General features: G+C 37.3%; 1 protein-coding gene across 15 annotated transcripts in view; it reads left to right on the top strand.

Annotated features, from left to right (window-relative positions):
* The first annotated feature begins 942 nt into the window (after positions 1-942).
* The window catches only part of LOC128888352 (myosin heavy chain, muscle), a 70,696-nt gene continuing 48,336 nt past the window's right edge, over positions 943-23,302 (top strand). For 6 of the 15 annotated variants that reach the window (XM_054145118.1, XM_054145103.1, XM_054145117.1 and 3 more), the window contains exons 1-7: positions 5,915-6,344; positions 10,972-11,115; positions 12,897-13,053; positions 13,938-14,164; positions 14,804-14,867; positions 16,010-16,108; positions 16,674-16,777. In XM_054145118.1, coding sequence (XP_054001093.1) covers positions 6,138-6,344; positions 10,972-11,115; positions 12,897-13,053; positions 13,938-14,164; positions 14,804-14,867; positions 16,010-16,108; positions 16,674-16,777 — 1,002 coding nt within the window. In that variant the 5' untranslated portion in view covers positions 5,915-6,137. Of the gene's footprint in view, positions 1,121-5,914; positions 6,345-10,971; positions 11,116-12,896; positions 13,054-13,937; positions 14,165-14,803; positions 14,868-16,009; positions 16,109-16,673; positions 16,778-18,354; positions 18,459-21,277; positions 21,382-23,302 lie in introns of those variants that run through there. The other 9 variants (XM_054145109.1, XM_054145108.1, XM_054145105.1 and 6 more) reach the window with 4 other exon arrangements.

Here is a 23,302-nt window from a genome sequence, read left to right as displayed (position 1 = left end):
AAATGAATTACACAAGAATTTGTTAGCACCGTTCTCTATATTTCAGCGTAAAGTGACCGGACGTACCAGACGTGCATAGAGTTAACATTCATTAAAGTTCACGTTCTTTTCGTTCCTTTTTTTTTTTTTCTAGATTCCCAGCCAACAGAGAAGCCAAAGTAGCTTGCTCATCGAAGATGTTTGCAGCTGCTATCATCGGCCACGTGCGTCTTCCACGTGGACCGTTGATTTCTGTGTACATCGAAAGCTCGGTGTCTCCGCTGTTCGATCGGTCAGCTCGAACGCGAGGCGTCCCCGTTTTCCCGTAATTCCTCTAGGAGGAAGCTATCGACGGGAATAATAGACAGGACCAACCGGGTAAGAGTAGAACAGGGTTCAAGGAATAGGAGAAGGTGGTGGAAGAAAAACGGATGCGGCAGAAAACGAGCCCGTCGAAGGTAGCTTCCTATCTCGCTCGTACGTCTATTTTCATCTCACTCGACCGAGCAAGGCGGTTGTAGCTTTCCGTGACCACCCCTTGTCACACTTTTGGTATCATCTCCACCTAAAAAGGTAGATTGGCCCATGAACTAACACGGTCCCGTATTGGCCCAGATCGCCGACCAATCGTCGAGCTCGTTACATTCTAGGATCACGTTGCACGCGCTTATATTGGGAGCCCCCGCTCGTTTCCCCGACAGAACGGCTCTCTAACGTAAGTGCAACACATCGGTGTTTCTCCTGGTCGTCAGGTTTCGTTTTTTTTTCTTTTTTCTTTCTTTTGATCACGCGACAACATTAGCACCAAGACACCTCGCCGAACGAAACGGAAACAGAAGAGAGAAAAAAGGGGAACTCGTGCGCGTTACAAGCACGAAGACGGATAGAAGAGTTACAGAGTATCCAGAGAACGAAAAAAAAAAAACAAAAAACACAAAAAGCAAAAAAAAAAGAAAGAAAGAAAGAAAGAAATAAGTCGAAAGTTCGAAAAGAACGAAAACATCGGGGGTATAACGAAAGAAATATCGGTGGTTGTGAGAAGAACCTAGGGGATTTTGTCCGAGTTCTCGTTGCTCCACAGCCTGCGCCTAGTGATCGGTCCAGTCTTGCAAACCGTCCCTCTCTATGGAGGATTCGTTAGGTAAAAGACGAGAAGTGCGGTTCATCGTCGGTAATTATCTTTCCTCTTGGTCGAGGAAATCGGAGCTCCTGTGGATACGGTTCAGATAATTGCTAGTGATTTTTATCGAGCCCGAGCCTCGAACTGTGACCGAACGTTGGTTTCGAGGTGCAGTCCTTATTCTATCGCTAAGGAACTGACGTCGTATCGAATAAGGGACGATTTTCGTGAGTGGCCCTTATTTTGGTGAACGGAACAGTGAAATACGTCTCTTCTCTCTCCTATTAATTTCTGATCGCCCTTTCGCGACTACCTCCTCGTCCCTGATATCATCCGTGAACATAAAACCTCAGTGGAATTCTTCGAGCGTCAGTTTAAAGGACCGGTGACGTCATTGGTGATGGACATCGGACGATCAGTGCGACTTTGAGGTGTTTCCAGATACGAGGGGATCTTGATGCCGACGATATATACATATATACATATATATATATATATTTTTTCGATTTTCGAAAAGTGCAACGTCTAGAGATGTATAAAGTTCGATGAATTTTCGAGGGACGAGTTCGAGTCGCGACGGGCGTCCTCGTTCTTCTTCTTCGCGTTGGAAAGAAGGAAACGGTCTTGAATTTCCTGCGACGTGTTTAGTCTTATCGCGAGGACAATATTTCTTCAGTGAATTATTCTTCACTGATTCTTTCTCTCGGTGTATTAACGACTTGGACGAAATTCAAATAGTTTTCTCCAAGTGTTTAAACACGTTCGTACGCGCGATCCTTAAATAAGTTCGGACGACGTCAAAGTGTAGTGTGCGCCATTTTGTTTCCGTCGTGTAATTCAGGAAGCACGTTGCTTTTTTTGGACCGGTTGGGAATACGGTGTCTAGTTTCATCGATGTGATTCGTTGGTCTCGTCGTTTATCGTTATTTTTAAACAGTTTTGTTCCGTTCGGATATTGTTCGAGGAGTCGTATTCGCAGCTTTACAGGCGAATCGACAATTTTGCTGTATTTACGTAGCGTTCCATCGATTTCTCTCCTTTTCCCTAAAGCGGAAATGTAAACTCGCCGTTACGATCGTTATTTTTAGACATCTCTCTTCGACTGAATTTATTTTCATTGTCCATTTTATGTTACATAATTTCGTGCGGTCTTTGTTTCATCCTCGTTCCTACGAGCTTCACCTTAACTTTCTAGAATTATTCCATTTTTTTGGGGTCTTTACTGCGACAGTTGTTGAGTTTCCTTTCGTATTATTTCACTCTTTATTCATTTCGTTCGGAACGATTCGAAAAAATGACGGAACCAAATGGATATATATATATATCGATTCTTGTTCTAAAATTAGTTGTCGGACAAATGCTAATGCGATCTCCATTTTCTCTCTGCTCTGACCACACAGATTTCGATTAGTTACAGTGGGTGTGGAATTTATTTGTACGCTGATCAATTTCCCCCCAAAATTTGTGCGAAATTGTAGTCTCTTTACTTCTCTTTTTATAATCAATGATATTTCACATATTCTCGGAAGTCTCTAAGATAGAATTATTCTATAGTAAATTTGATAAAAGAACGACAGAAATACATGCTCTTAACGCCGAATATTTATTGCTTCGTACGAATTAGAAAACATCAGTAAAGTACTTTTAAAAAAGGCTCTAATAGGGGAATGGAAAAATATCTCACTTCTTATTAATTTCTAACTAATAATTTAGTTAATTTAATGCTTAGAAGAGTTACTGTAAGTATAAAATCAAAAGGAAATCCCACGAAGGAAGTATTATATACTTATAAATTAATATAAATTTCTTTTTTTTTTTTTTAACAAAGGTTTAAAAATCAAACAGTCGTGCGAATACTTATTGCTTCGACATTTCTATCGATTTTACTAATTGTTCTTTTTTTGTTAATTTTGTAACTCACATAAATACCTATTATTTTGTAATCTATCCGTTCTAGAGATTTCCAAGAATATGTAGAATGTCATTGTTTATAAAAAAATAAGTTAATAAATTACAATTTTACATAGTTTTTTTGGAAAATGATCGCTTTACGAATAGTTTCTATATCCACTGTATCAATTTCACGTGGAATAGTCTTATAAATAGTAAAACGATTACATAACGCACGCACGTTTACAAATTCGGCATAAACTTACGAAATTTAATATGGAAAACCAACTGTTTCGATTAATATTCCGATAGTTGTTTACTTGACATAAACTTAACATTGAGATGGTTGCAAAGAAATATCTGGATAGACATTAACGTATCTGCGTTGTTAATTTGTTTTCGATCGATTTAGTTACATTAATTTTGATATTAAAATACTTCGACAACTTGATGTTTGAAATTTTAAATAATAAAATTGTTAACGTGAAATGTTTTTTTGTTTAAATACGCAGTCACAGGAATTAATAAGATAAGACAAGAAGCTATCCAGGATTCTGTTTGAACTTGAAAGCAAATCGCTAGCGTTGGTGTGGATTAAGATTTGTAGTTCAATTAAATGAAATCCAAACAAATATTCTATATATTAAATCAACTTATCAGCAATTTCTTGAACGTTTGCAATTGTTTTTAATTCCAAGCAATATTTTGAGAAATTTGAAGCATTTTAACGTGCACACGATTCACTAGTTGACGGTTTTATTGTTGTAAAATTAAGTCACTTTAATCTGAACGTAATTGTTGGAAAATCAAGGACTGCTTCAAAATTTAGAGAATGATCGAATTATGTAACTAAATCGAATATCGACTTACTTATTTGAACACATTTTTAAGGTCGTAACAATCTGTTTAGCAATCTCATACAAGAAATATTACAAATTATATAATAATGAGAATAGGTGCCAGAATCTTCCAAAAAGGCATACACGGAAATTATAAATAATGGTATAAATATAAATGGTATAAATATTCGAGTAACGAATACCGTTCGGACACGAGGTCTACGTCTTGGTGGTATTGATAAATAAAAACTTTTATATTAACCTAATTAAGTCTGAGAGAACGTTTAACACGTTCGCTATTAGACAATGGCTACCGTATCGTGATGCAATCGAAGCAATTGAATTGCAATAACTGATCTTTTGACTCGATAATTACCTCTCTGTACATTGGAAAATACGTATATTAGCGAGACAATTACTATAGACGAAGAGAAACTTATGGTTTTTTATTTAAAAAACCCGTAGATACACGTAAGAATATCTGCCCATCCAAAATGCTGAACATATTTTACGTATTTAATAATTCTAAAAATTTGCATAACCAATTCTAATTAAATCTGATATAAACGAATCATTGTTCACTGTTTCTGTAAAAAAATGAAACAGTTTTAACTGTGGAAATAGCAAAAAATCGTACTCAAAACAATTTACACAAGACCAATGTTCATTTCGTATAAACTCAATTATCATGCAGTACAGTTTTTAGAAATTTGTCGAATTCGAAATAAAATTATTAAGACGTACAATTCCAAAATGAAGAGAAATTGCTCCACTTTGAATTTTAACAAAATAAAAATTCAAGTTTAAAAGATATTAAATTCATCTAAATTTCTATGCTTTTAGCGTATAAAAGATATGTAATTAAAAGAAAGTTTTCAAATAAAGAATGTTGCTAATGACGTAGGCATTTAAATAGCGTGGAGATATTTCTAAAGGTATTGAAGTTTATATAAACAAGATAATTCTATTTAAAAAAGAAGTACAATTGGAGGAAAAACTCGTATCATGTATACAAAATATGTTTGTAAGATTGTTTTTTTATTTTCATTGGGAACGATGCTATAATCGAATTAGGATTATTTTTGATTATTTTTTATTATCTTTCAAAAGTATTATATATAAACTTTCATTAATTGGTGTCTTTTTCAATCGCTAAACATAGAAATTTTAAACGTAGAAACTCGTTTATCTAAAATTTGAAAAAAAGTTACAAGAAAGAAAATTAACAGATTATGCTGCTTCAGTTTTTAAATTCATCTCTTCAAAATTCCTTATCACGTCATGTACTAAAAGATTATTGGATACGATTCTGTGGTCACAATCTGACGGCGTAACGGTGTTTGTAATGAGATACATACGTCTAGGAAAGCTAAAAATGATGGGGTTACTCGAACAATTTGTTCGTGTAGAACTTCTGAAAATTGTATTAGAAATTTATTGAATCGGCATAGAAGGATCTAAATTAACTTTTTCGGTGGTCTGCGCGAGTATACTCGTCAAATTATTTTGTTCTTGTGCTCAATACGAGTTACATCGCGTGAGCTTATTGTTAACGTGAGTTAATGAGTTAATGAGGTAACTCGTCTCGAGCTATTTCCTATTTAAAAAGCTCATGGAATTTTCTAAAAAAATTGACCCTCGGTTCGTTACTACGTTAGGTGCGGTTCCACACGTCTAAAAACAGAACTGATAAAAATGTTGAAAAAATTCTAATACAAGCCGGAATTTTTCGCCTTCCCAGACGTACGTACGTAACACGTTGATCGCCACGTCACCCATATATGGGTGACAGTGTTTTTCACCGAAGAGCTCAAAAAAATTCATTCCAAAAGTTCAGTGTCAAAGAAAACGAATTTTAATGAAATTCTTGAATTTCGATAACGACGCGAACATAAATGCCACAATAAATGTTTGACTATGTAGTTTTCAGTAGTCTGTAAACAAAATTTAAACACAATAGAAGTTTTCAAGAGTATCAGTCTGGCAATCAACGTGTTAAAGTGTATACTGCACTCGCAGCGGCGGCGCTGCCACTGGCACGCGTGCAATCGAGCTAAAATAACGGTGGTGATTATTTGTAACGCAGGGCCGCTTAGAACGTGCCGCCAGAAGTAGTCCGTCCGCCGCCGAATTCTCCAAGGAACGAGTAAGAGAAGAGCGAGTAAACGAAGTAAGAAGGAAATCCTTCCCACCCCTTCGACACGTGGGAAAACGACGACGTAGAAGGCGCGTAGGCCTTCTTGGGAACAAGAGTAATCGCTACAATAGTAAATCAAATTAATTAGCAAGTCGAAGAGAAGGAAGGAAAGATGCCGAAACCAACGCCGCAAGTCGGGGAGGATCCCGATCCAACCCCATACCTCTTCGTTTCCCTCGAGCAGAAGAGAATCGATCAGACGAAACCGTACGATGCAAAGAAAGCGTGCTGGGTGCCCGACGAGAAGGAAGGATACCTCCTTGGTGAAATAAAGGCTACCAAGGGTGATGTCGTCACCGTCGGATTGCCTGGCGGCGAGGTAACTTTCTTTTTCACTTTTTTTATCAAATGCGCCACTACAGTTTCTACTTCCGCCATTTTTTTTTTTTTTATTTTTCGTCGCAAGCGTCCTCGACACTTTATTTCTGGGTTGCAATGAAGTTAAGAGGATACTCTTTTATTTTGAGTTTAAACAATATTCTTCTTTTTTTTTTTTATGTTATTGTTACTTGTCGTCGTTAAAATATTTCTATCGGATTGTATTTAAAGAATTTCAAAATTGCCAAAGTTATAACCGTGCATATAACGGGCCGTCCTGTTGGGTTAGTCAATGAATATGTTAACGCGATCTATCTCAAAAGCCGCATGTCAAATCCAATTAAAATTCTACGTATATATACATATACATGAATATTTATGATATTTATATATATGAATATATATGAATTGTACGTATACCTATATACGTATGTATACCTTGAACAGGGTAAGAGTTTTATTTTAAAGATTAATATTTTTATTTGTATTACAAAAAATGTAAATTGTGCGAGGAAATCGAAGATACAAGTTTAAAGTGCCGCCATTTTGCCAATTTTCTTTTGATATACATACTTCGTTGTTTACATACTTCACGCGAGAACCACGTTCATAACGAATAAAACAAAATCATTTTTCTCATTGGTTCGAACCATCATGGCGGACGTAATCGTGTTAACATTCTGCGCCCATCTCTCTTTACGTGACGTGGAACATTGTACGTAACTTCGACAAAAATAAATTGAACAGTTACAAATTTTACTGTAACTTTAACTGTAAAAAAAAAAAAAAATGATGAAAATTGCCTGAAAACCGGTAAAAATAAAAGAGTGTCCTCCTAAGGAAACTCGGAATGTAAGCGTTTCACTCGATTCGTTGTTTGCGTTCGTTGTTTGAAAAGAATATTGGAAGTTGCTTCAACACCCGACGTTCGAGATTTCAGTTTGTTAAAACTACAATTTTATTGCTTCTCTGGAGTAATGAAATATTTAGAGTAATTAATATTAAGTTTAACGAGAATTATTAAGGAAGCTTCTGTGATGCTTCTGTAGAAAGTTTAATTTAATGTCGGATGATAAACTGTGGTTCACGAATTGATACGAAAAGGTGGAACGACGACGTCTTTTTCATTTTTGATTGCCAAAAGTGGACGCGAGTTGTAGCATCGTATAGTAAAGACCGGCAGCAACTTCCTATGCATAGAAAAAGAAGAAATCAGAAATACCAAAGCTTCAACGTTTCGAATCGCTCGAACTCTATTTTCGGAGGAGGAAAAACTGTTCGGTTGCTTTTAGCGTCTGCTGCCACCTCGTATAGAGCGGTCCAAAAGTTTCGTCACGTTAAATCATTTTAAATTTTCACTTTCCTCGTGCTTCTTTCTATACTTCATCGGCGTTTTTGGTTACCATGCGCTATGTATTGATTCGGTTGTCGTTAGGACGACTGGTAGACGAAAAGCAATTACGATACTTTCTTTTTTTTTTTTTAATTTAGAACGAATATGGATTTGAAATGATCGCGATTGTCATTTTAACAATAGCAGAGTCAATATGGTACGTAACCGACAAAAATTCAGAGTAACAAGAGCGAAGTGTAAAGAAAAAAAGAAATTGAAAAATTTAGTGAACAATCGAATAGTTTGCGATATATTCTGATTAAGTTTGTAAGAAAGCTTTGGGGTCACTCTCTATGTGTTCTGTCGTTCGATTGGCTGCGTTCTCTTTTTTATGCGATACAAAAATAAATCAAGAGAGGCACTTCGAGACTAAAAATATTTATTAGTCGACGGAGCATGCGTCATGGAATATTCGATCTACAAATTGACGGCTCGTTATGCTTACATTCGAGGAATCCGTAACGCGTGTTGTTTAATTATTCCGTTGTAGTTGTAAGTAATTGAGCAGAACTTTCTAAGCGATTGTAACGAATAATAATATTTTAATGATATTATCATAAATACCTGTAACTGCAACAAAATAATTCGTTTAATAACTAATACTTCGAAAGTATTTGATCGATCATAGGCTCAGAAAGGTTCTGCGAGATTACTCGTAAGTACAACAGAGTAATTAAATTAATAATTAATATTACAAAAGTATTTGAACGATTATTAAAATGTCCCAGAGAGTTCTACGAAATTGCTCATAATTACGAAAGAGTAATTCAAATATTTCCATCAATCGTTAAGAGAACATAAACGTAGATTGATCTCGATGCAGCAATGATCGATTGAGATCTCGTGGCCTAGATTGACGAAATACAGAAAATATCTGATCGGGGTAAGAAATATTCGCGGTTGTCCGATACTTTCCGAGCAACACGACGGAATTACATGGTCTCTCTTTCGTTTCGTCTTTCTGTTTTTCGACGGACCAATCGCCATTGCCCAAAACGGCGAATTTCGGGGCGCGGGTCCGCACAAAATGTCGCGGTTCTTACGTGCCGGATTACATAATGGTTCAGCAAACCCTGCCCGTTTCCTCGTCATCCGGCGACCGTAGCTGAAATGCTATTGTTAGCATCGGCGCCGCCACCGGTAATAATAAATTGAAACGCCACTTCTCGAAACACGGGTCAGCATATTTTTAGAGCATTGAAAACGGAATGGAGGGAGACGTGTATGAATCCGTGTATGGAAAGGGATTGAATCGAAACCCAGGAACGCGAATATCGATTATGGATGTCATCTCGATGGATTGCTGCGTGATAACGTTATTAATCGATACGCTTTTTGAAAGCTAATTCGAGTCGAGTCTCGAACGAAAATCGGGATGTTCGTGAACTTGTTCACACATTTTTAGTTATAGAGTTTTCGATTCTTGACGAAAGACAGATATATTTTGTTGATGTAAAGATTCCAATGCTTCTTAAGGAGCTTTCGTCTGGAGGATTTTGTGTGTGTGTGTGTTTTTTATAGCGCTTAATGAGGTATTTTATATTCATATATTGCACTTTTTGGATACTTTTCTTACAAGACCTCTTCTTTCTTTTGCCTTGTTATCTTTTTTATTTTTCCATTTCTTACCATAAGCCACAGAGGTTTTCGATACATATACGTTATCCATAATTTACATTATCAATTTATATCAGCTATAATCTGGTAGTCAGCTACGCTACGCACTGCTCCACCGTCTGCCACTCGAAGATTGCATACGATTATCTTCATTTTGCTTCATTTCAAAGAGTATATATTTTTCTAGAAAAATCCATCAACTACCTCGCGTTTTTACGAATAAAATATGTAGACTTTGAGAAAAGATACGTAAACATTTTGTTAATCCTTACGAATGCTTCTTAAGAGTGCTCGAACGAAACATTTCATATCGTCGTTTTTATTTCGTTTCATTTAAGAAGTACGCTTTTTCCTAGAAACATTGGAATTTTCGCGTTATACAGCTTATATTGGTGTATCACGATTTGTTGACTAGTTAGCTGTGATTTTGCACTATTTTTAAAGAATTCAAACTCAATTTCCTATTTAACTTTAATAGTGTCGTTAGACTGTGGATGTTTATGCGAATTCATATTTTTACAGATTCAGATAAGGTATCGGGATTTAAACGGAAGTATGTCTTATCTTTTAAACAGTAAAACATATATTTTATCGTTGATATTTTACACACTTTTCCATTTATGCACATCTTCGTACACTTTACCATATTTTCACAACGCTCTAAATGCATAAATATCCGCAGCCTAGTTATACCTAGCCTAGTTATTATTGGTTGATACTGTAAAAGATAGACAGCTGAATAAACATAACGAATTACAGTGTAACAGGAGATCGAGTATCGTGTCGTCAAGAATTGGATTAATGCTAGGTAGACTGGAAAGTAATGTCGTTACTTTTACATTAAATTCAAACTCTTATTATAATTTTATAAATTCTATACCGTTAGGTATATTAATTTAAGCCTTTCCTTAATACTTTTGCTGCGGATGACGCACACGTGCGTCCTTTGTTCTTTTAGTCGGTTCAATCGTATTTAGACAGTCAGTACGATCTAAGCATTCGTGTTGGTCTGTTCTTTTGTGTTTAGTGTTGCGGTTAGACTTTTGGAAAATTTCCTTTCAGCTTTCATTTCTTTTTTGTTCGGCAATCATATTATATATAAAATATGTAAAATAATTAGAAATTATACGTTTTTCAAAATAAAATCATATCAGAACATCTCTAAGAAATTTTTCATTAAAAGAAATATCATAATTGCAGCTCCCAGATTTTCGTCCGCAGCGAAAGTGTTAATTTATCGACTTAATCTATTCGCGAAGGTAACTTGGTTCTGACAGTTATCAAACGGAACACTTTGGAGCGTAAAAATCGCTGGGTAAATCGATAAAATAGTGCAAGTTCCAGAGTGTTGTTTGATTACGTGACGATCTAGAATGGGTTCGAAAGGTATTAAAAAGAAATGCCCGTGCAGACGAAACAGTTCCGGAAGGATCAGCTGTCCCAAGTGAATCCGCCAAAGTTTGAGAAGTCCGAGGACATGGCGGATCTGACGTTTCTGAACGAAGCGTCCGTGTTGCACAATTTGAAGCAGCGCTACTACAGCAAACTAATCTACGTAAGTTCGTTTTTATTTACCGGTTACTCACCAGCACTTTTCTTTCTTTTCCCCGCGGGATAGACCAGGGACTTCAAAAAGGACCAGTTGCAGCAGGTGAATCCGCCAAAGTATGAGAAAGCCGAGGACATGTCGAATTTGACCTACCTCAACGACGCTTCGGTTCTTCACAATCTAAAACAACGTTACTACGCCAAACTCATCTACGTAAGACTTTATCTCCCCCGAAGAGAGACACGCTCTCTCTCTCTCTCTGTGGTGACGACATGATTTCCACGTGTTTGATTCCTTTTCTCCGTTTTGATCACCCTCTAAAGGGAGAGATTACCGTTTGATTAAGAAACGTTGGTTAAAAAGCATGGACGTAGACGTGCCACCACGTTTCTCTCGAACCTTCTACACAATGTCCGTCTTCCGACGAAATTGCATGCCGTCATTTCGAGACATCGGTCCAAGGTTCTTAGACACGCCACGATGTCTCGTTTCCTTCCAGACTTCGCGTCACCGCACACCACGAATAAAGTGGACCTCTCGGTGACTACCTCCGAGTTGTTTCCTTCGAATGCATGAACGTTTTTGGTGTTTCAGGAACGTCGGTTTAAAACACACAGACGTGTAGCGACGTTCCGTGCCTTTGTTGTCACACTTCTTTCAAACGTTCACTTTCAACGTTCACATTACCGGACAAATTTCACTTTTTTTTCTTTTTGTCGAGGAAATCGCAAAAATCTCAGAACAACAGATCTCCTCGAACGGCTTGGCTCTGCGATTATCGTTCTCGTTACATGGACAAATAACGAGCAAACGCTGTGTTGCTTTCCCGAAAAGAAAATCGTCCACGTCCACGTGCGTTACGATCCGATTTTCTTTTAATCGTGTTTATGAACATTTTTTTTTTCGCGGCGGAAATCTTGGAAAGATATCCTTGACTTTTCGGAGACGCCCGGAATTTCAATTGAATTTCCCACGCCACTCATTCACTGGTGCGCGACTTTTTCCACTAGGGGAACCCCCACGGTGCCCAGCGTGCGCATTAGAGGGGAGCCAGGGGACTTCCAGTGGCCCTCCATGATATTTATGTGCAATACATATTCTAAAATCGAAATCAGGTGTTGTCTGATCGTGCGTATTACGTATACGTATTTGGAAGATATATTGTAAATATCGTATATATTTTTAATGTTCTCGTATTATTTACACGTTAACGATCAGGCACCACCGATTGGCTGTGTTCGTCAAGTACAGTTTGTACTCTCGCCTCGATCAAGTTGTGGTACAGGACTTCCTTTAAAATTTATTTGGCGTTAGTGACAATAAAACTATGTTACATATTTTATACATATTTCAATTTGTAATCAGGGTTGCCACGTATTAACAAGTATCAACAAGTACTATTGCAATTATTGAGTACTAAGTATCATTGAAATTGTGGGTCATTTTTTTAGGATCGATTTTATTTAAAAAATAAATCAAGGGGTTCTTTAACATTTAGCAATCTCGAGCTTTGTCTTATAAATATGTACAATTTAAGTGTACCATTTAATTAATTATACAATTTAAAACTGCTTTTGATCTCGATAACGAGAACTTCTATTGTAGAAAGAGGACATTTTCGTTAATGTACAGTAGCTTGTAAACTAAAGATTAGTGGAGGATTTTTTCACTGGAAAATTGATAAAGTAACAGTGGACATTTTATAGAAAGATAGATCGTGATAAAGTTCAAAGAGAAAATTGTATAGGAAAGTAAAACGCAATAATTGCATAAATTACGTCTATATCGACAAAGAGGATATTTAAAAGAGGATATCTTTTAGAAAAAAAAAAACCTCAAGGACGAACTTATCATCCTCAGTGGCAACCTTGTTTAAAATGTTCGAAAAAGTACCGATCGAGGCTAGAAATTGAAAGTTTTTTTCTCACCCACGAATCTGGTGAATTGCGGTCGTATTAAACTTGATTTTGATACATTTTTCATCTCCTTTGCAGACTTACTCTGGCCTGTTCTGCGTAGCTATTAATCCTTACAAAAGATTCCCCGTCTACACGTCAAGGTGCGCGAAATTATACAGAGGCAAGAGGCGTAACGAAGTGCCACCACACATTTTCGCCATTTCTGATGGAGCGTACGTGAACATGCTGACCAGTACGTACATTACTACAATTACTGCAATTTCTCCGACTAACATATAAAGCAGAAAGCTGTACCGTTTCGTTGATACCAAGGCCGATCGCACACGGGCGCAACCGATCAGTTTCAAACCACTCTGAAACTTAGTTGCACGCGACCGTGGATCCAGGTAAAATAAAGATAGTGGAGTAGGTAAAACAAAGAGCGCAAACAGTTTGTAACACTAATTTCAAATCGGTTACGCCGTGTGCGATCGGCCTAAACCTACGAACATTCCACTTGTATCTATTTCTACCGCGATCAGTCAAACGACTGTCCTCAAAGATATTTTTTCCAATTGAATGCAAAACTATCTAACTGACTCTTTCCTCACTTTATTAATGTGCTGAGCTTACATTCGTGACTATAACGCTATATTTGTGGTATCAAATCGAATGATACGTGACAAAATTGTATACAAGGTGTCCCAGAAGTAGTGTAAGAAACGGAAACGAAGGGTAGCCGAGACGATTCTGATCAACAATTTCCTTTGGAAAAATGTCGGATGGTGCTTCGTTTTTGAATTATTAATGAAAAACCACCGACCATTACGCCTATGATCTGATTGCGCGCTACTCGGGCGCTGTGATTGGTCGGTGGTTTTTTTTTTTGTTAATAATTCAAAAATAAAGCCTCCACCGACATTTTTGCAAAGAAAATTGTAGTTCAGAATCGTCTCAGCTACCCCTCTATTTCGGGTTCTTACACTAATTCCGGAACACCCTGTATAATTTATATTTCGTATACGGGGTGGACCAAGTAAGCGTGTAATGTCATAACTCCATTATCAGTATCGTCGACCGTCCATTATCAGGCGCCGATCGATCGTCCAAGTTTCATACCCGTGTTTTCCTTTGCAGACAGTGAAAATCAGTCCATGTTGATTACCGGTGAATCTGGTGCCGGTAAGACTGAAAACACGAAGAAAGTAATCGCGTACTTCGCCACCGTCGGTGCCTCGACCAAGAAAGCTGATGAAAAGGCTGAGAAGAAAGGATCCTTGGAGGACCAGGTTGTACAGACCAACCCTGTGCTGGAAGCGTTCGGTAATGCCAAGACCGTCCGTAACGACAACTCCTCGCGTTTCGTAAGTTCTCTATTCTCTCTCTTACATAATACCACGTTCGTTCTAATTGCACATTTCGCTTCAAGTTAACCGTAGGCTTAATACTATGACGGTAGAAAATTAGCATCGGTATCGATGAAATTTATCGAGGGCAATACTTAACTATCTACGAAACAGAGTTGGGTAAAATGTAATCAGAAAACTGATTTCAATCATTTGTGCAATAATGATTATTATAATAATTAAAGTATAGCAACGTACTTAATAATTAAAGTTAATAATTAAAGTTAACAATATACGTAAACTGAATCTAAACGTTAATGAAATTTCGTTAATGAAATTAACAGACATCGATATATTGTAGTTTGTGTAAACGAAGTAGAACAAAAGAATTGATTCGTATATTTTAATTTTCTTTGTTGGAAATGGAGGTTAATTATCAAGTATAGAAATTAACATTTCCTGTCAATATTTGCGCATTGCGGTTACTTTATTTTCCAAACGATTAATTTAATTAAATCAATCGTAAGATTAATCATTCTTTAATGTAGTCTAAGTATGCCCAACTCTGCTATAGAATATAAAATTATTAACGAGTATACTCGATTTTCTCGATACATGAACGAGATTACCACATTATTCTTTTATGTTACCGAATAGGGTAAATTCATCCGTATTCACTTTGGCCCCTCTGGAAAACTGGCTGGTGCGGATATCGAGACCTGTGAGTTCTTTTAAACATTTTAATTTATATCGGGCTGTTCGGAAAGTAATTTCATGGCTGATTAAAAGTGTAAGTGTTCGTTCTGATGACGAGATACGAAATTACTTTCCGAACAACCCGATAGTTGTATATGTTTATTTATGTAAATTCGTATCTTTATATACACGAGTAGACTGCGGATCTTTACGCAAAATAAAATGTTCGCGAACGTGGCTACAAAAATTGAACCTAAATAGGAACTTATTTTATTCTGCAAATGCTACAACCTGAACTTTACTTTCAATCTTTTTTATATTCTTGCATATTTTGACTTTTACGTATTCTAACGTACATTTTATTTTTTTATATTTCATATCTTCACGGATTTGTTTCCATCCTTATATATTTTTACACGTTTTGACTTTTACGTATTCTAACGTACATTTTATTTTTTTATATTTCATATCTTCACGGATTTGTTTGCATCTTTATATATTCTTACATATTTACATTTGCCATAACATTCGTAAGTATTCGTTTTAATTACAACGAGTACTTACGATAAATGATTCTACGGAATTTTTAGATTTATAAATCGAATAAGTATTCCCACGACGTGTAATATTGTAATATTTACTTAGATTGAAACGCAGTTGGCTTCGAGTCGACTTTCTTGCGTCAATTATTTTTGCAACCCACTCGTCGCAGTTACGTTCGATTTGGCTTTACTTCCTTTTACGTCAGTCAGACCAGGGTTCGACGAGAAGCAATTGCATCATTATTTATTTTCGAATCTACGTAGTTACTATAATTGTACCGTAATTTCAACGTAATACGACCGTCGGTGATCGGATTCTTTTTAAATTGTCGGTTTGGTTATGTGTTTAAGGTATAAAAGAACTGTTCACGCGCGTTTAGCACTATGTAAAGTATATATATATATATATATATATATATATATATATATATATTAATGAACTTCGCAAGGAACACATAAGAAAACAATAAACAAACGACATCAGCCGATGTCGCTGCCACGATCCAAACCGCTGTCGAGATATTTCCTAACAAAAAAAAAATATATATATATATATACGTGTCGAATGAGTGACCTCCTCCTTTTCGAAGTCGGTTAATGAAGAAATTGTGTTCGTTACCCTTAGATCTGCTGGAAAAGGCCCGTGTCATCTCTCAACAGAGTTTGGAGCGTTCTTACCATATCTTCTACCAAATGATGTCCGGCTCCGTGAAGGGCCTGAAGGGTAAGCCTATCGAGTTTCTAATTACAATAATTAATATTTTACTCGACACGTGGCAACATGATCATTATATAACATATTTCTTTAAGCAGCGACAAATCTCTTGAATCGAAAAACATAGCTCTAGGCGGAGGAGCGTCACGAAGTAATCAACGAGTAATCGTTTCTATTCTTTTCTTGTAACAATTACACGAGCAAGTTAACCGACACGTTGCTAATTTAGACTATTCAACGAATACAAAAAAATGATTACAAATCATGATTGAAAGAAAAACACAAATGAAATCGAAAATCGCATCGCAGATAAGTTCGTCTAAATTAGCGTTATGTCGAGACTTCAGGATCGTTTAGAAATCCTTAAACGTTTCCCCAGTCTCTCCCACTCCCCGAAAAAAATCCAAAACAGGGGAAAGAAAACGTGGCAGGATGCAGCGGGAACAACATACAAGTATCTTTCATATGTATAGTTTAACCGGCCGATTCATAGATTCATGTATCGACCGTTGCGTGGACCCTTCTTTATCCGTTCTATCAAACATTTCAATTCTCTGAACCTCGTTCCATGTAGAGATGTGCTGCCTCTCGAACAACATCCAAGATTACTACTTCGTCTCTCAAGGCAAGACCACGATCCCAAATGTTGACGACGGCGAGGAGTGTCTCTTGACCGACGTAAGAACTCGAAGATTGCGCCAGGGCTACGCAACGCTCCCTGTCTCACATTTTTCTCTATTGTTGTCTTTCTTTTGAACCCTCTTGCTCTACCCACGGTCGACACTCTTTTTCTCGCTTCTTTTATTGTCATCCCTTTTAGGTCTTCTGGTACACACCCCATCCCTTTGAGTTTATTGGTTGTTTATTGTTTGCAGATTTACATTAGACGATGTTTGACTCGAGTGTGCACCAGAGGAATACCGAGGTCACGTTTCTACAGAATGTCCCAGAATTAGTGTAAGCACCGGATATAGGAGGTAGCTGAGACGATGAACCACAATTGCTTTTGGAAAAATCTCGGATGGTGGTTTGTTTTTGAATTATTAACCAAAAACCACCGACCGATCACCGCGCGCGCTCAGAAGGGCAGGACACGACGTTCGGATCACGGATTTTCTTCAAACTTCGTACATTTTTAGTAGTCTGAAAACTTTCGGGACAACCTAATATTAAGGCGCACTAATTTGGCATTTTCGAGAAAATATTTAGAGAAGTTTGTAGATTTTTGCAGAGGAAATTGTGGTTCAGAATTGTCCCAATTACCTCCCATTTCCGGTTCCAACACCAATTCTCGTATACCCTGTGTAATAATAACGTTATTCAACTCAATTTTTCTTTCATTCTTGAACAATACTGGAATCTTTAATGGCGACCTCCGTGTTTCTCTGGAATAGTAGTACATTTTAAAAAGGTCCTTTTAAAGTACAGGACTTTCCCAAATACTTGAACCTCCTACACGTGGAAAAGGAAGGACTGAGTGACCAAACGGTATTCTAGAAAACTGTACCGTACGCCTGTTGTCCTTAATTGTTACGAATGAAACCCTCGCTAGGACTGCGTTCCTAAATTGTCGCCTTTTCTCAGTTTCATCTCAGGACAGTGAAACCGAAAATACTTGCAATTAACGCTAGAACTGATCAGATTACAAACCAGTCGATTTGATCTATGCATTTCAGTTTCAAATATAAATTGTTTATTTACCGAATGTTCTTATACTGACTAATTCTAATTAAATTTCTATCTCGTCTAGTTTAAAGGATATCGTAGTAGTTTAAAATGTGTTTGGTCTCGCTGGAACGTTACACGACATCGAAACGTATATCGAAACTTCGTATATCAAAACTGGTCGATTCTAGGACAACAAAACGTCAAGAATCGTAAATTACGATAAGAAAAACGTATCGATTAGAAAACCAACAGAGTGGCGCCATCACTATAGATATCGTAGTATTTATAGTAATATTAGTTGACAGTTCTAGTGTTAATTCTGTTCAAAGCGTGTTCCTTGGACGTTGTCGAATTTAAAGACAATTTAGGAAGGAAGGGTTTCGAAAAACAATTCCTACCGGACGGGGTTGCTTTAACAACGAAACGATACACCAGGCGATTAATTCAGATAGAATCGTCGCTTCAACGAAAGTTCACCTTCCGGACTTGTAGACAAATTCCCAAAGGAAAGCCACCAGAAAACATGGCAACCTTACGCGTAGTTAATGCCCGCATGTCTTTTTTGTTTCCTTTTTGGTGAACCGTAGAGATGTTGCTGCTGTCCAACAACATCCACGACTACTACTTTGTGTCGCAAGGCAAGACGACTATACCTGGCCTCGATGATGGCGAGGAACTTTTGATTACCGATGTAAGTGCTTCCCTTTGACTGGTCAAGCACTTTTCTATGCAATGTTCGAGGTTGAATCATTCGATAATAAAACACCACAACGGTTCGCTATGCTTTGTAAAAAACAAATAGTATCGTAAAGAATTATTCTAGAGAAATTGAGACCATTATAATCTTTTTTTAAATATTCCTATTTTTCTATCTGTTTATATTCTACGTTGTCCGCCGTTTTAGTACGGTCTGTATTGGATTTTGTTTGAAATATTTGTGTTTATTTTACGATAAGAGTATGCCGAGTGAAAGCATTTCTTTTTTTTTTTTTTTTTTTTTTTACGTATTTACGAATAATTCCACCTCGAAATTGTTACTCGCCCTCTGTTTATATGATTTTTTCAATTCCTCACTGGTATTCCTTTGCTCTCAGAGGAATAAGACACTCTACGAGCTTTGTGTTTATGTTATCTGTGATTTTAGCGAGACCTTACTTTTTCTTCCTACAGGCTTTCCATCTGTTATGCGCGATATTGTGTTTAGATTGTTCGCTCTTTGCCATTCATTCTCTCTCACTTTCTCTATCTCTCTTTCCGTCTATTTACTTATTTCAGCTCTTCGATGCTCTACTATCAAACAGACTGTAACAAACTCATATTCTCTTTAACAGCTCACACAGTAATTTTTAGCAGCAAGAATTATGGCTACGACAGAAGACATGCCATCTCCGCTTTCATTTCTATGATCTATATTTTCTTCTCTGTTACTCTTGTTCCTTGTTCTCTTCTCTTTCTCTTCTCTATCGCTCTTCTTCTTTCAGCATCTACCTGTCGCAAATAATCTACCACGTGTCACTCTTTTCTCTTTCGCGCGCGTCGCGTTGCAATCGCTCGCGTTTTCTGATACTACCCGTCAAATTCGAAAACGAGAATTGTGATCGAACTCGGGCTAAACTACGGCTGGGATATTGTTTCTAAAAAATAAAAAAAAAAAAAAAAGTACGAATATCGGTTCGGTTTAGAGTAATATCTTTAAAAAATAAGTTTTTTCTTTTAATATCATTACATTTTCATTATTAATTTCATGTGATATTTTTTGATTGAAAAGAGAATGTTTTTTTAATCGTTGATAGTTGTAGCGTTAGTTAGAGGGCTATGAAACGTTCATTTCCGTAAAAAAGATATACTCACAAAACTCCTTTCATTTTTTTTGGTGGAAACGTACCGAAAATTTGATAAAAATTATTCTGGAAATAGGAAGTTTATGGAGAATATTTAGTTAAACAAAAATACACTTCTTTCGATACATAAAATCGCGTTGGATTTAAACTAGAATTTATACGTATCTTGGTTTCTTTTTCTTTTTCTTTTTTTTTTTTTTTTGTAAATTACTCAATGCAAACCATTCACCCAGCCATAGCTTAAATCCACACAGAGGAAACCGATCGTTAGTAATTGGAGGATAATTCGAAATTGAGAGGCGATTGCAAGCGACACGCCACGACGATACAGTTGCTCGTTAAACAAGCAGCTTAAACCGAGCAAAAATAATGCAGAATTAACTCTACTGAGCAACCGGATCGGGGACTATTGGTACATTAGCCAGGGTAAGACCAGAATTCCTGGAGTCAACGACGGCGAAGACATGGAAGAAACGGACGTAAGTCCAACCCCAGGGTGCATTAGAAATCTCGGTAAACTTCCGGCTACCTTATTGATCCCTTGATAAAAAGGGATCGAATCCGTAGACTTTCGGCAAGGAACAACGGTTGTTCAGTGCCGCGTACGCTTTCCTTAACACGTTGAACGCCACTTCTATGCGGACGATAGGACTTTTCGCTAACGAAAAGCCTTAGCTAAGCATCGGTTTGATCCCGATGGATAACTTCCGCTGCGAGTGACAAGTAATCATGCTTTCGGCTGGCAATTATTTATTGGGTTGTCCAGAAAGTTCGTGGCAATTTTTAAGAAACATTCAGAGGCACGTTTGAATTTCGATATTTATATTTATCGAATTGTATACGTACCGTTTTGTTCCACAATTTTTCCACAATTTCAAGGCATGTCCACATGTTATTTGTTTTCAACCATTCCGATATATTCAGACCTGTACCGCCTACTAAAAATCGACATGGACTTTCCAGACAACTCGATGTAAATGGAAAGTTTCATGGATTTTCGCGAGTATTGGCTGTCGACGTGTTAATGGTGTCTCTTTCTTTGGCGAGAGAAGATTGTAGAGCGTAAGGTAGTAGAAAAGTTGGGCCGAGGTTTTCGTCACCCCCTCGCGCCCCGCCTGCGAAAGCTTCCTGCCGCCGCAATCGGGGTGCGGGGAGGTGGGGGGAGATAAAAAAAAATACTTTGATTCGGAGTACTTTGACTCGAGGAAAAACAATGGAGCCCCCAGGATACCCGCTCCCCGATCAGCTCGAAACTTAACAATCTTTTTTTTCCACCGCGCCAGCACGTTACTGCGCACCCGCTGCAATTGGAAGCAACCGATTAATAGTTTAGCTACTAGTTTCACCACACTCAAAGATTTTCTTCTCAGGAATTGACGCCACTAATGGACCAACGATCGCGAGTGGTGCGACCCACTCGAATACGATTAAGTCATTCGTTATTTCAATCGAATAATCCGTGCTTTACCTTTGAAACAAACCGTGACACTATCTTCTGACTTTTGGTAACATCGAGATGGATGATTAATCGTCGAGAGACTTTTGTCGAGTAAATACGGTAATTACTCGACGAGTTCAGGAACCGCGTGCATCGAATGAATGAGAAAATGTCTATTAGCCCAGAATGGTCCATTGAACTGTAATCTATTTTCTTCGGAATGTTTCGCAGACATGTGTTTCTTGTCCAACAACATATACGACTATGTCAACGTGTCTCAAGGAAAAATCACAATCCCCAACGTAGACGACGGCGAGGAATGTTTACTGACGGACGTAAGTCCTTCAAAATTCGATTCCGGGACCCACATTTCTCATTCCCGTCTATCTTCGAGTTCACTTTCAACCTTCCCTGTGCACTTTGTTACCAATGTAGAGATATATCTCATCCTCTGTAGATTCCAAAGTGGTGTACGTACAGGGTGTTCCAGGATTGGTGCAAGAAGCGGAAGTGGAGGGTAGCTGAGACGATGAACCGCAATTGCCTTTGGAAAAATGACGGATGGTGCTTCGTTTTTGGGTTATTAATGAAAAATCATCGACCAATCGCAGCGCTCGGGTCATCGGGCGATTGATCGGTCGTTTTTTCATTAATAATTCAAAAACGAAGCACCAGCTGACACTTTTTCCAAAGGAAATTGTGGTTCAGAATCGTCTCAGCCACCCCTCATTTTCGGCTCTTACATTAATTCTGGGACACCCTGTATACATCGATAATTGGCAAATAGTAACGAAAACTAATCGATGCTGCTATATCATTATACGAGGTATTGTATTTGAAAATATTTAGTGATTTTGAGAAGAAAATGATATTATTACTCGAGGTATTACTACAAAAGAAATTGATTACAATTTGATCATTTTTGAACTTACTTTCTGATTATTGGAATATCTCGAACGTTTACTAAAATAAATATCAAATTGTTGTAAACTATGTGAAATATGAACGAAATTCAAAGCTTCGATTTTTATACAAATTTTCACGTCACGATATGTAAATAATTGACTATGGAAAAGAAACATTGAACATCTGTTTTGCATAAATTTCCTTATCTTTATTTTTGGTAACTACTATTTTTGCAATGAACCCAATAATATGTGGGATATCTATAAAAAATTGATTTATCACACTTGTCAAGTTTGTAAAAAAAAAGGGGCTCTAAATAACTGTCTTTTATTACTTTTTTTTCTTTACACATTGTTCGTAACGACTTAATCCAAATATATACGAAACATTAACTTCATGAGAATCTATCCAAGATTATTTTTAATTTTATATATCGTACAATTATTTGATAAGAATTTGTCTACGATACGCTTGGTTTACAATAACTGGACTAGAGTGTGTTTAGAAATTTCTCGTTACTATTCTCCGTTGGAACTCCCATGTACATAAATATGTATAGAAGTTGACCGCCCAATTATCTTTCTTCTATTTTCTATAGTTGTTTTGGCGAATCCAATTTTTAGTCTGGACGTAGGTACCAGACACGTAGATCAAACCTATCGACTGGCTCTTTCACCTTTCACTTACTTCGAGCTTAAAAATCTTATAAACGAAACGATTCGCATTTGTCGAGTCGTCTTATTACGTACTTTAACGAAAATTACCTTCTCTTTTACCTTTGTGAATTACCATTCAAATTTGACGAAGATGAGTCAGTCGAGAGGTTAGAGGAACCCTGGAGAAGTAGATTACGAAATATTGTAAAAACACCACCCTTGGTAGTGAGTTTACCTTCCATTCCTTAGTATTACTATCTCACGAACCTGATTCTCTCTTTAATTTGCCCAACGAGAGACAGCCACGAGATGGAAATTCTCGATGGCACGGTCGAACCTCTGTATCATTCCACGTAGAAGCAGTTCTCTTCCGTGTTCAACATCGAGAACAAGCTAAATCGAAGTGGGTGGTAGTGCCGAAATGGGAAGAAATCGGGCCTCTTCGGGAGACTCGTCCAAACGGTGTAATACAAGAACGAGTTTAAATTCCTCTTTTCGCATCAACGAAGGAGACGATTCGCATCTACGTTAACTAAGCGATTAAAACCAAAAGGACCATCCATCCTCCTTCGTCGTCTTCTTCAAGTTTTTTTGATCTTCTGTCTACAGTTTTTGGTTACCTCAATTTTTTACAACTTTTCTACTTTTCATTGTAGACATACGAGTTCAAGTAGAAGCGGTTATACACCGCTAG

This window comes from Hylaeus anthracinus, unplaced genomic scaffold (assembly GCF_026225885.1).
Source record: "Hylaeus anthracinus isolate JK02 unplaced genomic scaffold, UHH_iyHylAnth1.0_haploid 11994, whole genome shotgun sequence".
NCBI lineage: Eukaryota > Metazoa > Arthropoda > Insecta > Hymenoptera > Colletidae > Hylaeus > Hylaeus anthracinus.
This window is presented reverse-complemented; position numbering and strand designations above follow the sequence as displayed.